The sequence below is a fragment of the Geotrypetes seraphini genome, chromosome 3 (assembly GCF_902459505.1).
Source record: "Geotrypetes seraphini chromosome 3, aGeoSer1.1, whole genome shotgun sequence".
Lineage (NCBI taxonomy): Eukaryota > Metazoa > Chordata > Amphibia > Gymnophiona > Dermophiidae > Geotrypetes > Geotrypetes seraphini.
This window is the reverse complement of record NC_047086.1, coordinates 259304314-259321621: the sequence shown is the minus strand read 5'-3', so window position 1 is coordinate 259321621 and position 17308 is coordinate 259304314. Positions and strand designations below refer to the sequence as shown.

Genomic DNA, 17308 nt, shown 5'->3' with positions numbered 1-17308 from the left:
GAAGGCTGAAGGGGAGGAGTTATTGTTAGTGGTCAAATAGGGTATGGTGTTAGTTAGATCTTTTAATATTTGGAATAGTTTTTTGGTGTCTTGGGTTTCTGTGCCTATTAGGTTGGTGTAATGTTTTTTTCTCTTTTCTTTTAATAGAAGTTTGTATTGTTTGTTAATTTTTTTCCAGGCGGTTTTCGTGTGATCTTGGTTGGTTTTTCTCCATTTTCTTTCCAGACATCTACATTGTCTCTTGAGTAGGAGTAATTCTTCGTCGAACCATTGGTCTGATCGTCTGCATGTTCTGGTTTTGGTTCGAAGTGGGGCTTGTTCATCAAGGATGTTGTTGCTCAAATAGCCCCAGTGTGAAATGAAGTCTTTGGGGTTATCTTCTTGGATTGTTTCGTCTACTTTTGACCAGAAAATGGCGGGCTCGATGCGTTTGCGTGATGTGTAGGTTACTATTTTGGATATTGGTTTGGATTTGTTTTTGGTCCAGATGATGTTGAAGGTGTAAGTGTAGTGTCTGACCAGAGGGATGGGGACCAGGTTCCATTAGACGTTTGAATTTCTGAAGTAGATGTTTGATGGGTCATGAAGGCTGCACTGTCCAGTTGGTGTCCTTTCTTATGAGTAGTTTGTGGGTTTAAAATTTGGAAGGATAGGGAATTGAGGAAAGAAAGTAGATTGTCTACTGGCTTGGATGAATGGTCTTCAAGATGAAGGTTTAGGTCTCCTAGGATAAGATTGTGTGCTGCTGTAAGTGAGTTTTGGTATATGAAGTTTTCAAATTCGGATCTAACCATGGCCCAGTTTCCCGGTGTTATATAACAGAGCATGCAATTTAATGAGTTTTTCAGTGTGGTGGAAGAGATTTGACATGCTAAAAGGTCCATGTAAGGGGTGGAAGTTTTTTCCAATATGTTTAGGGAATCTTCCAATAAGGTTAGGGAGTCTTTGAGTAAGATTGCTAATCCACCTCCTCTTTTTTTCTCTCTGCAGGTCACTGTAATTTTGTATCCTTGAGGGCAGACTTCTGTAATTCTTGGGTCTGTGTCCGATGTTAGCCAGGTTTCTGTGAGGAAGAGGCAGTCTAGGTTTTCATTTTTTATCCAGGTTTTTATAAGTTCTGTTTTTGGACCTAGGGCTCTGACGTTTAAGTAGGCACAGTTAAGGGTGGTGGTTTCTGTTTGGTGGTTGTGAATCGTTTTAGGGTAGATGAGTGAATTTGGGTTATGGTGCGGTTTGGTCTTGGGTTGTGTTGCTCTTCTTCCCCATGCTGGTGTTATGGGGTGTTGAACGCTTGTTTGGTGGTTGGAGTTTCTGTCTATTGGAACTCTCCTGATAGGGTGAAGGGTTTTGATTGCAATTGAGGTAGTGGGAATGTTGGGTAGGTTGCTTGCTTCTACCTTACAGCTGGATATGAGAAGGATTATTAATAGGATAATCTGGGTGTTTGTTTGTGGAATTAGCTTCATTATGGAGGTGGGGTTGCTGGTAGAGGCAGTGTAGTTTCCAGTGGTTAGGTTGTTGGCTGTGTTTAGTGTCTGGGTAGGAGAGTTGGTTGTGGAGGGAGGTGTTGAGGACCGGCGAGAAGGTAAAAGAAACTAAAACCGGCAAAATCAAACTTTTAAACTGTTGGGGAGATCACGCTGAGCCTTCCAACTGGCTCAGCGGTGCACCGTCGGGAGGGTAGGGGGCGGAGTTCGCTCCCACGCCCAGAGTGTACCTTACTCTGCTCCCACTCTGCCCTGAGTGTTCCTGGTCCGTGGGGGGAGGTGTTGAGGTCCGTCGAGAGGTAAAAGAAACTGAAACCGGCAAAAATAAACTTTTAAACTGTTGGGGAGATCCCGCTGAGCCTTCCAACTGGCTCAGCGGTGCACTGTCGGGAGGGGAGGGGGTGGAGTTCGCTCCCACGCCCAGAGTGTGCCTTACTCTGCTCCTGCTCTGCCCCGAGTGCTCCCGGTCCGTGGAGGGAGGTGTTGAGGTCCGGCGAGAGGTAAAAGAAACTGAAACCGGCAAAAGCAAACTTTTAAACTGTTGGGGAGATCCCACTGAGCCTTCCAACTGGCTCAGCGGTGCACCGTCGGGAGGGGAGGGGGTGGAGTTCGCTCCCACGCCCAGAGTGTGCCTTACTCTGCTCCTGCTCTGCCTCGAGTGCTCCCGGTCCATGGGGGGAGGTGTTGAGGTCGGCGAGAGGTAAAAGAAACTGAAACCGGCAAAAACAAACTTTTAAACTGTTGGGAAGATCCCGCTGAGCCTTCCAAATGGCTCAGCGGTGCACCGTCGGGAGGGGAGGGGGCAGAGTTCGCTCCCACGCCCAGAGTGTGCCTTACTCTGCTCCCACTCTGCCCCGAGTGCTCCCGGTCCGTGGGGGGAGGTGTTCAGGTCCGTCGAGAGATAAAAGAAATTGAAACAGTCAAAAACAAACTTTTAAACTGTTGGGGAGATCCCGCTGAGCCTTCCAACTGGCTCAGCGGTGCACCGTCGGGAGGGGAGGGGGCTGAGTTCGCTCACACACCCAGAGTGTGCCTTACTCTGCTCCTGCTCTGCCCCTGTTTACTTCTCTGCATTGCCGTGGAATACTCAGTGGCCTCATTAGCATCCGTTTTAATGCTGTGGGTGGCTATGTATTCCATGTGAGTTAACACGCCCCTGCTCAATCCCTGTCTGCATTGCTTGCAACATACAACCTGCACTCAACCCGTGGTAGCCACATCTCCTAGAATCTCAGTTTCTGCTTTTGCCACCAGATGTCTATGCATCCAGCCTATATAAGGTCATTCATATGAATTCAGATGCTCTATGTACAGAATAAAATAAGATATAAAAGTGGTCTTTAATGGTGTCAACGATATCTAACACCTTTCAGCTGTGTCCCTATATTATTTATTTATTGGGATTTATTAACCGCCTTTTCATGAAGAGATTCACCCAAAGCGGTTTACAATCGTAATACATTGAACAGTAATCAAGTACTCTTAAGTATTTTTCTCTATCTGGCCTGGCAGACTCACAATCTAACGGTGGCACCTAGAGCAAAAGCGGGTTAAATGACTTGCCCAGAGTCACAGGGAGCAGGCTGAGATTAAACTTGCAACCTCAGGGCACTGAAGCAGCAACTCTAACCACTAGGCCACTCTTCCCCTGTTTAAATCATCTTCTAGACCAGGGTAGGCAATGAGGGCCGCAATCCAGTCAGATTTTCAGGATTTCCCCAATGAATATGCATGAGATCTATTTGCATGCACTGTCTCCATTGTATTCAAATGGTTCTCATGCTTATTCATTGGGGAAATCCTAAAAGCCCGACTGGATTGTGGCCCTAGTTGCCCACCCCTGTTCTAGACAAACAAGTACAACCAATATTACAGAGGTTTCTACTATCATAGTAATACAGCAAATAGAGGCAGCTGTAGCAACAGGCTTAAACAAACTGTTCTGCTCAAGAATCAACTCAACAGTAAAGTTAACCGCCAACACAGGCTTCAAAGGAGCTCAGAAACTACTCCCATATAAAACTGAAACATATATACAAATTCTTCTCAGCCCCCAAGGGCTGACGGGTATCCAAGAATCAGCCCGGAGAAGCATAAACAGACTAAAACAGAAGGCAGACGCAGTAAGGACTGGGCGGGGATCTAGAATATCTCACCTATCTACTGGAAAAGATATATTATGTAGGATGTAAGGGGGGCCCTATAACCAACATGTATTAGATACAATTTTAGTTAAGACCTTAAAAGACACTAATATTATATAAAAAGATGTAGCTGAATATTAGAAATGCTTCAGAAACTTGTGATACAGCATAGTATAGACAGCACAGCATAGACAGCACAGCACACAGAGTATATATTTCTCTTAATAGAACAATATTTTGGTTTAATGACTGGAACTAGATGCTGGAGCCATAACATAACAGTTCCCTGAAAATAAGCTAAAAGTCACATTATCATATTTGTCACTTGTAGAGTTAGGGGAAATCATGTGACTATAGCCTACAAAAGTGTATTGTCTAGCAAATGAGAAAGTTTCTGTAAACTAGATATTTGCAATAAAATAGAACATGTCTGCAAAGTCACCATGACCTCAGTGAGCATGTTCACTTCCTTCTATTGCTGACAAAGGTGAAACCAATAGCATGTGACGAGTTAAGTCATTGTTGCTAAGAAAAAGTACTAATGAAGTACAATTAACAGGAAATCATGTGATTTGAATAGAACCAATATAATACTGTTGAAGTATGCAATTTGTAAATGGATTGTAATTGGAAGATGTACCAACTACATATGTTTAATAATGAATTCATTGATGATGTCATTATCCCAGTAAAATAGCCATTCACTGGTAATTTGGGGAGTTTGGTTGTCAGCTTATCAACTTCAGTAAGCGGTCAAATGCTCCTCAAGGCCTTGACTATTAACCACACTTTTGTGTTACATTTCTTCCTTTGATCTCCTCAGATAGAAACAAGAACTGAAGGGATTGTGATGGGGTGTATGTTCCATCACATGAGAGAGTACTTTCTCAAGGGAGGGCTACACCAAAGTCTACCCCTCCCCAGAGTACCCATGGGCATTAAGTAACAGGGAATAGCCAGGTCCACCTAGTTCCTAATAAGATGGTTCTAGTCATAGTAAAAGACTAGGTGAGTAGTGTTAGGAACCAGATACCCCTACTGCTCTGAAGTATTATGTTGCCCAATAGTACAGATTGAATGACTTAACTAATTTGCATACAAAGTGAATCGCAGAGGAAAGGGGTGATTTATAAAGAAAAGAGACTTCTAAAGACTCCCACTGGACTCCTGATAGAGAGGGGAGCTTTAGCTTGGACCCCCTCAATCCTTAGGGGACATTTTGAGGGGGGTCAAGAGGGACCTCATCCTGAACTGAAAGGGAGGGCTGATTAATGGACTCCCAACAGAAAGGAGCATAATTTGAGTTCTTGGAAACAAGAGCACCAGGGTGAATCTCAAGGGGAGGAATACAGGATACCTTCACACCTGTTTATTTTAGATTTTGCTTATTTTATCCAATCTGTTTTTTTTCATATTCTATGTACCAACAATAGGGACCCCTGAAGAAGGAGTGTTCCTTTGAAACATGGACTGTGTTAGGTCCAGTCCACACAAATATTAGGACCAGAAATTTGGATATTATTTTATGTATTTTTATGTGTTTTTCCAAATCTTAGTTTAATTAAAATTCCTGCACCCTGTACATTTTCCTGCAGTTTTGTTTTGTTTGCTTGTTGTGTACCTGTACTGCAGGTTGTGTTGGTTTTTCTTTTTCTTTGCTTTAGCTAACTAGGGCACTTGGCCCTTAGCCTCGGTGGGCAGTGGGAAGACACTCGGCCTACACCTTCGGGTAGGCAGGGCCAGGGGCATGACAGGGATATATTTATGAATTGAGAGGCATGTATGTAGCCTGTCCACATAGATATTTTGACCAAACAATACATAATCTCTTTTTCCACTGCAATAGGCAAGACATTCTAGACAGTTGGGATGTACAAAAGCAGTCCCCAAAAAGCTAGGGTGGGCTTGCTGTGCCAACCCTTAAGACTGAGGACCCAAGAGCAGAGTCCTGTGTTGCTGCCACATTCACTCTGTAGAACTTGGCAAATGTATGAAGAAAAGACCACGCTGTCGCCCTGCAAATCTCCTTGGGGAGACAGATCTAGCTTCGGCTCACGAAGAAGCCACACTCATTCCTGGTAGAATGCACCTTGACGGAAATGGGACTGTCTTTCAAAAAGAATGTAGGCTGATGAAATGGCCTATGGATCCATCTAGAAATCGTGGCCTTGGAAGTAGGAGCTCCCCGTTTAACCGAATAAGTCAAACAAATGGTCAGAGAGACAAAACTTGTTAGTGACCTCCAGATAATGCACACATCCAGTTTCTTCAACAGGCGATCTTGTGTCCTGGAACCAGTAGGCTGAAAAGCAGGCAAACACACTTCCTGATTAACATGAAAAGCTGAAACCACCTTCAGCAGGAAAGAAGGAACCATCCTAAGGGAAACTCCAGCCTCCAAAATATGGAGAAAGGGTCTCTGCAAGACAAAGCCTGTAGTTCTAACACATGACACTGCCAAAGAAATGGTAACCAGAAAAACGGTCTTGAGTGTCAAGTCCAAGAGAGAAGCATCTTGAAGGGGCTCAAAAGGATCATTGGTAAGGCTAGACAGCACCAGGTTAGGGTCCCAGGAAGGGAAAGGTTTCTTATCTGACAGTCTGACACAAAGAGCCCCCTTCAGAAATCTAGTGACATCAGGATGAGACGCCAACGTGGACCGACACTCCTGGGATCTAAAACAACAGAGCCCGGCTACTTGGTTCCAAAGAGAAGCCACAGTGATGCCTTTATCCAAACCAGCCTGAAGAAAAGTGAGAATCAGCGAGATCAGAGCTGAATAAGGGTTCACCTGGTCCTGGGCACACAAATGTTGGAAGCCTTCCACGCCTTAACTTAAGCTGAAATCGTGGACGATTTCTTAGACTTCAGAAGAGTATCAACAACCAGAGCAGAATATCCTTTGTACTCTAAGGCTGCCCGTTCAAGAGCCAGCAAAGTGACCCAGGTTCTCCATGGACACTGGACCCTGCATGAGTAGGTTCGGATGGGCCTTCAGCTAAAAGCTGTAACTCCTGCGCAGACACATCAGATCTGTGTATCACGATCTGCGAGGCAAATCTGGAGCCACCAGAATGACACGGCCCAGATGGGCTGCAATTCGTTGAATGATCCAGTCGATCATCGGTCAAGGAGGAAAGACATACAAGAGAATCTCCTGAGGCCACATCTGCACCAGAATGTTGAGCCCCTTGCTGCCGGGCTCAGATTTCAACTGAAGAAATGATCCGCTTTCTTGTTTCTTGCTGTGGCCATAAAGTCAAAGTGGGGCTGATACCAGCACTCCACTATTGTGTGGAGCACCGCTGCAGACAGGGCCCACTCACCCGATCTGGAGTCTGCTGAGGAAGTCTGCTTGAACATTTTCTACTCCTGCTACATGCGCTGCCATCAGCGCTAGGAGATGATGTTCCACCCAAAGAAAAAGGTGGGCTTTATGAGCAAGAGGCGTGCTCTTGGTCCCTCCCTGGCAATTGACGTAGGCTACTGCTGTCGCATTGTTGGAGAAGATCCGATCCGCTTGGTCCTCCAGAGTCTTCTGCAATCTCATCAGAACCAGCCAAATGGCTGTCAACTGTCATTGCGACGATCCAGGTCGCAATGAGTAAAGGTACACCACTTTGGAGCGACTGCAGGAGAAGCCACCAGTCCTTGCTTGGGCTTCGAGTCCAAGGTAGACAGACTTGAAAGGCATTCCTGTGCAGAGCCCAGTGAGAGAGCAAAGCATTCTGAAGAGGATGCATGTGCGCCGTTGCCCAAGAAACCATGTCCAGATGGCAACCATGGATCCTGGAACTTGAAGATAATCCCATGCTGAAGGAGCTGGCTGCCCTAGAAGGGATGAAATTTGGGCACAGTTTCTGCCTGCAGGCTTCTGGTAGATAGATGCAGCCCGCAGCCATGTCTAAGAGAACTCCCAGGTATTCCAGCAACTGCATGGGTGTCAGATGGCTCTTCCTGAAGTTGACAATCCAGTTCAGGTCCTCCAGCACCTGGAGCACCCGCTCCATCATGCGCCGTCCTTCAGCCAAGGGAATTCTGATCAACCAGTTATCCAAGTATGGGTGAACCTGGAATCCCATCTTTTGCAGGTAAGCCACCACGACAACCATCACCTTGGTAAAGGTCCAGTGCTGTCGCCAGCCCAAAAGGCAGAGCTGAGAATTGGTAATGCTGTTCCTGAACATGAAACTGCAAAAATTTGCGGTGGGCCGGAAAAATGGGAATGTGCAAGTATGTCTCCGTGAGATCCAAAAAGGCAAGAAACTCTCCTGGGGTCGCTGTTACAATGACCGAATGCAGTCTCTATTTGAAAGTGTGGAACCTTGAGAGCCGCATTCATGTGCTAAAGATCCAGAATAGGCATCCAATCTTCTGAACCTTTCTTTGGCATAATAAAGTAGATAAGAGTATCTGCCTGAGACTGAGTGCTCGTGCGGCACTGAGTCTATAGCTTGAATATCCAGCAAGTGCTGAACGGTGGCTTGAACCTTAAGCACTTTGTCTGGGCAATCTGTAAGAGAGTCCATTAACCAATCTGTCAGAGGCCAGGCAAATTCCAGCTTGCAGTCCAACTGAATGTCAAAGATCCAATGGTCAGACGTAATGTGAATCCAGGCAGGAAGAAATGCTGAGAGCCGACTCCCTATTTGAAGAGGGGCATCCCATGGCCTGACGTCTTTGTGCCTTTTTGGCAGAGGGTGCAGAACAGGAAGCAGAAGGCTAGGAAAGCCTGTAGCCAGTATACTGTCGTCGGGAGCCCTGTGAAAATCTTTGCAACATGGCACTTGCATATGGTTGGGATCGCCATGAGCCATGAGAAAGAACGACCAGAACCCCTGCAGGGTCTGGGTCTGCTATCAGGCAGAGTCTTAGGGCAACAGAATCCATAAGTTTGTCCAGACCTTTGCCAAACAATAACTGCCCCTTAAAAAGCAGTCTAGCCAAAGTAGCCTTGGAAGTGGAATCACCAGCCCACTGTCTGATCCAAAGCATTCTGCAGGCAAAGATGGAGTATGCTGACACCTTTGCCAAAACTTGCATAAGATCATACACTGCATCAGCCATATAATCTGTCTCAGCCAAAAGAAGTTGAAGAGGGGGATCCACTCCCTCACTCTCCAGTGTGCGCAGTTGAGAGAGACAGGCAAGTGCGACAAAAGATGTTGCCAAAGCAGCTTTGATGCCTAAGGCAGCTGACAAAGAGTTTCCTGAGGACCACATCCACAAGGCAATCCTGCATATCCTTTAACACTATACCACCCTCACTGGGGAGAGAGGTGTGCTTAGCCACCTGTGCCACCAAAGAATCCACCCTGGGCTGACCCAAAAGCTGCTGATACTCCTGTGCCAGGGGATACAAGCATGACATAGCTCTAGAAATTTTCAGAGCATCCTTTGGAGAGTCAAACTGCTCCAAGACCAGAATGCTCATATCAGGGTACCAAGGAAAGATAGCAGACTGAGAGTGCACACCACAAAGCCAGGAGGAAGAAGTGAACGGAGCCAGCTGAGCGACTAATTTCAATTTCTGCAAGGACTTAGAAGTAAGGTCCGGCAGAGTTGCAAACTTAAATAAGCGTAGGACAATAGGATCATCCCCAGGATCCAAGACCCCAGAAGGATCTGCAGAGCCAGCATATAGCCCCGATCTCCCGCTCATTTGCTATATCTGCATCAGGGTCCCCCAGATCAGGGTCAGGCAGCGCAAAAGCAGCAGGCTGAGATGAGAACGTGCCCATAGGCATGCCGCCACTAAGATACTCTGTGGAGGTGGATTGGGACTGCTCAGGGGGAGAACACTTGTTCTGAAATTCAGACCACAAAAATTTCATAAATTTAGAAAAAGTTTTCAGCTCCTGGGGTGCAGAGTCACCCTCAAATTACTTAAATTTGCATTTCCTAGGCTGCAGAGGGTCCGCAGCCTGGCGAATGGAATTACCAGCCATGCCACACCCCGAAAGCAATGAAAGCCGCCCTGCTGGGCTAGCTGAGCATTTGGTCACCTGTTTCAGCAGGAGAGAGCCTAAGCAGGATGCTGCCGCCTCCCCCAGGCTGTGCCACGCAGTACATGGTGCAAAGACACTCTAAAAGCACTAAACGTATGCAATCCTGGCAAGAATCCATATGAGGAGCGCCCAAGGACTCCATCCCAGCAAATTTCTAGTCAAAATTTGCAGTTTTGAAGAAGCAGGGAGCTTTAGAAGAAAAAAAATCGCTAAAAATCCAAGATGGCCACCATAATCGTGATATTTTTCACACTTCCCAAACTCCAAAAACAGCGATTTTAGGATTTTTCAGGAGGGGGAACACAGGGGAATACTAAAAAACACTCAAAACCCCATTTTTCCAACCTTCCCTGATTCCTTTCACAGGCTGTCAAGCCTGTGTACTCACTCAGCTTTCTCACGGTAGCTGGATAAGAAAATTCACTGCCATAATGTTGGGAATGCTTCTGCAAAGCTGATCTTTGGGCTGCCAGTCAGACTCTTATGCCTGACCATATCTCCATCCCTGTGGACCAACAGATGCGCACCGGGACAGGCGGAGGCGTAAAGACACAGCCGGCACCCTGTAAGACACCGTCGAATCTTACAATGGCATCCAAAAGCCTGTGTTCGACTCCTGCTTAACAGTAGGTGAGACCACATCAGGGATGGCACTGAGTTCCTGAGAAAACTATGCAGGCTGGCTAACAGATACCCAGTGGGATTGGCCTGTCAGCCACAGACCGAAGTCTGTGTATTTTCAATCAGGCAGAGTTTTAAAATCACACCAAGCACCAAAGTTCCCAAAAATGAGACAAAATTACACTGAATAAAAATAATAAAATGAGGAGATCAGCAAAAAACACTCCTGCAGGCATGTGTGCAGAAGGAAAGAACTGTATGTGGAGCTAGAGAACCCAGTGAAGTAAAGCAGAGGCAGAGTGAAAAAAACCGGGGTGGATTCCTTCTCCAGCAGTGCACAGCTAGGGGGAAATAACCAATCTGTCTAGAACAGGGGTGCCCAATACGTCGATCGCGATCGACAGGTCGCTCGCTCAGGCGACCCCAGTCGATCGCAGAGCGGGTTCCCTTCCCTTTTTTCCCCCCTCCTGACTAGTCCGCTCCTGAATTCTGCAACTGCTGCCGCTGCTCAACATTTAAAAAAAAAAACCGGCTTGAAGAACTTATGCTCCGGGGGCTAACGTGTGCTTGTACTGGCTTCCCTTCTCTTCCCTCTGAAACCGGAAGTTATGTCGGGGGGGGGGGGGGGAGAGAAGGGAAGCCGGCACGCACATGTTAGAGCCCCATTCGTGGGCTAAAGCGGGAGACAGGTCAGTGAAGCTTGCGATTTGCTCTTCTTGCTGCCAGGTCCTGCCTACTTTCTGTTTCCTCAAAGGCAGGACCCGGCAGCATTTCTCCCAATAGGTTGATTTTTGGCCGATCAGCCTTCCTCTCCCCGACGTCAATTCTGCCGTCGGAGAGGAAGTTCTGTCCAGCGGAACTTCCTTTCCGACGGCAGAATTGACATCGGGGAGAGGAATGTTGGTGGGTCCGAAGCAAGGAGAGCTTGACCGGCGGCCTTTTATCCGATGGCAGTGGCAGTGGCTTGGGGGAGGGCAGGGAGGTAGAAAGAGGGCAGGCAGGGAGACAAGGAAAGAAGAGAAACAGAAAAAAAGAAAGGGGGCATGAAGAGAGAAAGAAAGAGAGGGCAGGGAGAGAGGAAGAAAACGTTGGGGGGGGAATGAGGTCAGGAGGAGAGGAAGCATACAGGCTAAAAGAAGGGAAGAAAAATTGGATGCACAGTCAGAAGAAGAAAGTGCAACCAGAGACTCATGAAATCACCAGACAAGGTAGGAAAAATGATTTTATTTTAAATTTAGTGATCAAAATGTATCTGAATTTATATCTGCTGTCTATGTTTTACACTGTGGTCCCCTTTTACTAAACCGCAATAGAGGTTTTTAGCGCAGGGAGCCTATGAGCGTCGAGAGCAGCGCTGGACATTCAGTGCAGCTCCCTGCGCTAAAAACTGCTATCGTGGTTTAGTAAAAAGGGAGGGGGGGTATTTGTCTGTTTTTGTATGGTTGTTAGTGAGGTGACAGTGCATAGATTCATCTGCTTTGATCTCTTTGAAAAACCCTGGAATAGGAATGATGATTAACATTTTCTATGCGTACAGTGTGCTTTGTGGTTTTTTTTAAAATTTTATTGTTGGTAGATCATTTTGACTTGGTCATTTTAAAAGTAGCTCGCAAGCCCAAAAAGTGTGGGCACCCCTGGTCTAGAATGTCTCACCTATTGCACTGGAATATATGTTTAAAACAAATATTTGTCAATATTTATTTGGATTTCCCCCTCCTCCTTGAGATGCATGATATTAAATATGTTAAATATGATATTAAACATGATACGGGGAAATAACCAATCTGTCTAGAATGTCTCACCTATTGCACTGGAATATATGTTTAAAACAAATATTTGTCAATATTTATTTGGATTTCCCCCTCCTCCTTGAGATGCATGATATTAAAGTGACATATAATACACAGACTTGGCTCTTCACCTGTTTTTTTGCCCTTTGCAGGACAGACTGTACAAGTCTGTCTGATATTAGCCTTAATTCCCAACTACAGTAGACCCCCCCACAAGTTTGTGGTTTGCGAATTGTGGACTCAGTCATTCGAGGTGTTTTCTGAACGTCTCTTCTGGTCAGAAAATACAGGGAATGACTGTCCGCAAATCAGCCTTATGCACAGCCGTCGATTCCAATCAGCCTTCTGCACAGCCGATTCCTCCTCCTCTCCCCCCCCCCCCGGTCAGCCAATCAGCCTTCTGCACAGCTGATTCCTCCTCCTCTCCCCCCCAGTCAGCCAATCAGCCTTCTGCACAACTGATTCCCCCTCCTCTCCCCACCCCCACCCGTCAGCCTTCTGCACAGCCAAACAATCTGCAGCCCTCTCCCGTCTCCGATCCGCTCCTAAACCACAATTGCGGTTTTTCAAAATTCGCAGGTGCTCCTGGAATGGAATCCCCGCAAATTTCATGGGAGTACTGTACTAGAGTTGCTGAATCTATATCTGACTTTTGCCATTTGAGAGACATGGACTGTAGACGTCTCTCTGCACATAGATGCAGCTTTGTTCTCTTTGCCAAGTAGCCATAGCAAACCCAGCATTTCACTTTCAGCAAATCATATCAACAAGAAATGGGGCAGAGAAAGTAGGCTGTGCCTAAGAAAACAGTTTCTGACAGTTATAGCCACCGTTTCTTCAGACTACAGATTTTGCCCTATCTATAGGAGGATGAGGTCAATTCTTTCTTCAACAGTGGAAAAAGAATACAACACATTTCTGGTTTCTCAACACCGTGAGCTGGTCTACCACCTCATATTTTAATATCTACCACCACATCAACCTTTGGTTTTGTCACACATACCTCAAGCCCACACTGTCCTGCTTCTGGAAGAAGTCCTCCTGCAATCAAATGCAATACAGCAAATTCCAGTTCAGGAAAGGAATCAAGGATTCTACTCATATCTTCCGATCCCCAAAAAAACAGGGAGTTTGAGTCTCATCCTAGGTCTCCAGGATATCAACCTAATCCTGTGCAAGGAAATGTTCAAGATGAACACTCTCCTTTCTCCTTTGCATGACAATTAGGAAGACTGGCTGTGCTTTCAAGATCTCAAAGATTCTTACTCACACATCCGAATTCTTCAAATTGCACAGAATACCTCAGATTGCTTCTACACACCAATCATCATCATCAGTATACAGTCCTTCCGTTTGGTTCTCATCAGCTCCCCCAGTTTTTATTAAATACCTCATGGTAGTGGCAGTAGCTAATCCTTTCAAACTTTCTGGAAGCTTCTGTGAAAGATCTGGCTCTGATCCTCAGAGATGAAAGAATAAGCTTCCTTCAAAGTCTGGAGTTTATCATCTGCTTCAACCAAAGAACAAAAGTTTGTTCATAAGACTCATTCTGGAAGCAGTTTGGCCCAAAGCTTTCCTACCATGACACAGATTATGAAAACTAATGTGTCATCTCTAGAGAATGCAATGTCTTTTGACTGTCACAATCAACGCCTACTTACAAATGGCAAGCCACATAGCTGCTGAAGTTCATGTCATGCCTTATACCTACCTGAAAATGAGAAAACAATGAGATCTCAAATCAAATGGAATCAACATGCCCAATTTCTTTCTACCAGAATTTGTCTGTTAGATTCATGTCGGACTTTGCAATGGTGGTGGATGACCAAGATTAACCTGATCTAATTTGCACTACTAAACCATGGTGAGCTTACCTCAGCTCTTAGCTTACTCGCAGAAAGTGATCACAATCTGAATGAGTGATCTATATCACTACTGAGCTCCAAGTGATATTTTACTCCTTTCAAGTGATCATACACCTTCTTCAAGATCATCAGGCAATAATTCAGATGAACAATCAGGCTTGCTTAAAAGTGGGAAAGTTATATTCTGGCTCCTGACAATTCTCAAGTTCTGAAAATGCATGAGCCTTAAATTGCCCTATATGACAGGTTCACTCCAAGAACCTGTCAGGATTATAGATTAACACTAATCCCTTGGACAAATCAACAGTGATGAAGATTCAGAATGTAACAACCATGTTCTTGATCCAATAATAGAGTTCCCTCCTGAAGAAGCGTTTGGACTGCAAAACTCGAGTCGGGTGGGTGGGTGGGTGGGGGGGGGGGGCCTGGTATGAAAGTTTCAGCTTTGGGAGTAGTTTAATCTGCTGCATGGGATTGCATTGTAATGCTGCCACCGTTTTCAACATGCAAAGATAAGTATATTTTTTTGCCGATAATACTGAAGACTACTGCAATATCCTCTATCTAACATGCCCCACAAACATGATCAAACAACTACAGACTGTTCAGAACACAGCCCTCAGGCTAATCTATTCTCTCGGAAAATTTGACCACATCACCAATGCCTACCTAGACTCACATTGGCTACCGATTCGAGCTAGAATTCAATTCAAACTATACAGTCTACTCTTCAAAGTAATTTATGGTACTGCATCTGCCTATCTAAACAATCGCCTAAATCGTAACCTTCCACCCAGAACAAGGAGAACACAGACCCCATTCGCCTACCCACCACTCAAAGGAACTCATCGCAAAAAGCTATATGATAACCTCCTAGCAACGCAAGCAGCAAAGCTTGAACCCTCCATCTCCAAATTGTTAACCACAACATCTGACCTCAAAGCTTTCCGTAAAGAAATCAAAACACTTCTATTCAAAAAGTATATTCAACCTACTTAATCTCCCCTACCTCCTATCCCCTTTATAATTTTCCCAAGTATAGCCTACTCCCTGGTACCTTATCTTCAACGTCCCAAATAAGTAACAGGAAACCTGATATAATTCCAATGTAATGTAATCTGAATCATCAATTTGTAACCTGTATCAGAAATAATTCCAATGTAATGTAATGTAATCTGAATCCTCAATTAGTAACCTGTATCAGAAATTTTCCAATTTGTAACCTGATATAATTCCAATGTAATGTAATCTGAATCCTCAATTTGTAACCTGTATCAGAAATTTTCCAATGTAATGCATCCTCCTGGAAATGTCCAGCTCTCTTCTAATGTAATCCGCTTTGAACCGCAAGATACAAGTGGAATAGAAATCACTAATGTAATGTAATAAGGTGGTTGAAATAATGTATTTTGGTGGTGGGACCTGTGAGTGCCTGATTGTCCCAAAGGCAACCCACGTTATGGAGTATAATACAATTAGCACTTGTGGTTGCAGGTCTGAGCACTTCACATTATAAATTTAAAATATAGTGATTACAGTAAATATAATTCTGTGATATGAGTAGTGGAATCCAATTATAGAGAAGCCAAACTACCCCAGTTAGAGAAATCAGCTTAAATATTTTATCTCAGCAACTTGCACACAAGTGCTTTTTGAAATAACCTCTGGAAATTTAAGAAGCTTTGATTTATGACATCCTTACAGCATGCTTCTCTCTATAGTTTATCAAACATCTGTCTAGTAAACTTACTTATGACAATAGTTTAGTAATATAGTAGTACATAAAATACCCAGAAAAATCAGAGGAAAATAATATATTTATATATTGTTATTTACCTAAAGTTTCTCCAGTTGGAGGTAATCTCATATTTTGAAAAGTAGTTGGATATATTATCCCATTGATGTATTTAATTTACAGCATGGAAAGAAAGTAATTGTACAACCAATCTGCAGCTTTGTGTCACAGTACCTGAAATTTATGTATTGGCAGGGCATCAAAAAACTCATGTGCCAAATAAAAGCCTTTACCTGAAAAAAAGAAAAAAGTATTAGAACAAGAACATGGAATGTTGTTACTATTTGGGTTTCTGCCAGGCACTTGTGACCTGGACTGGCCACTGTGAAAACAGGATACTGAATTATATGGATCATTGGCCTGACTCAATTGAAAGATTAGGTTCTTACCTGGATAATAATCTTTCTGTTAATACACAGGAGTTTGTACATTAGGTGATCAATTTGTGTTCGCAAACTGTTTGCAGAAAGATGACAAGTCACATCTTTCAGCTCCTCCTCCTTCACTAGTGGATTATAGCGCCCTCTTCAATTTGTACCAAAGCAATCGATCTCCACTGTAATAGAAGAGAGGAGGTGCATGGGGAACCTCCCCAGAGGCATCATACATTTCTGCTCTGCTACTCATGAAAAAGGACATTAATTATCATAAACTTGCAACATATGAGGTCTGTTCAAAAAGTTCCAGGACTGATTTTATAAAAATTTATTAAACAATCTTATAACTTATTCTACTGGGTCCCCTTCAAAGAACTCCCCTTCTTTTTTCCCCCCAACGTCATTTCCACTTTTGGAAACAGTCTTTAAATGAATTTTCAGAAATTACCAAAAGTTGCTGCATATGTCTTCACTGGTGTCGAATCACTTTCTTTTTAGCGTGGATTTAAGTTTAGGAAACAAGCAGCAGGGGCCAAGTCAGGAGAGTAAGGTGGCTAGGAAAGAACTGTCATTGTGTTTTTACACAAAATTAGTGAATTTTGACGCATTCAAAAACACCATTCATGACTCATGACATATTCCCCATAAGCCATTTTCAACATTTCATAAGTTTCTGCAGCAGTCTTACCCATTTAAAACAGAACTTCACACTGTAGCGCTACTCAATGAGGTCGCACATGAAGAGAAACAGATCACGAAAACACACTTTCGCAAAAACTGCTGTAGCTGAAAACAGATATCAACAAACAGAGAAAAAAGGTTACTCATGAGGTTTCAATCTACTCAACGCCACCTAGCGCATTTCAAAAAACTTCCCGCTGGTGCACAATTAAAACTGTCCTGGAATTTTTTGCATCAGACCTCATAGATGTATCAATGAACCAACCTGCTGTGTATAACTGGCACTAACACATAAGGAGCTCCAAAGCTCAAAAAACTAGTACTTTATTAGTAATTTATTCATACATGGTTAACCCACTTACAGGAGAAGAACTCCAGTTCCAGATCATAGAATAGTCCGAGGCAGAAAGGAGGCGAGTTGCAAAATCCATCGGGCAGGCCATCCAGACTCTTGTGTAAATTAACAGAAAGAAGATTATCCAGGCAAGAACCAAATCTTTTATTCTGTTACATAAACACAGGAGTCTGTACATTTGGTGA

General features: G+C 44.3%; 1 protein-coding gene across 5 annotated transcripts in view; it reads right to left on the bottom strand.

Annotated features, from left to right (window-relative positions):
- The window catches only part of NDUFAF7 (NADH:ubiquinone oxidoreductase complex assembly factor 7), a 268244-nt gene that overhangs the window by 99331 nt on the left and 151605 nt on the right, over positions 1-17308 (bottom strand). For all 5 annotated transcript variants that reach the window (XM_033935902.1, XM_033935906.1, XM_033935905.1 and 2 more), the window contains one exon: positions 15885-15943. In XM_033935902.1, the coding sequence (XP_033791793.1) occupies positions 15885-15943 (59 nt within the window). The remainder of the gene's footprint in view (positions 1-15884; positions 15944-17308) is intronic.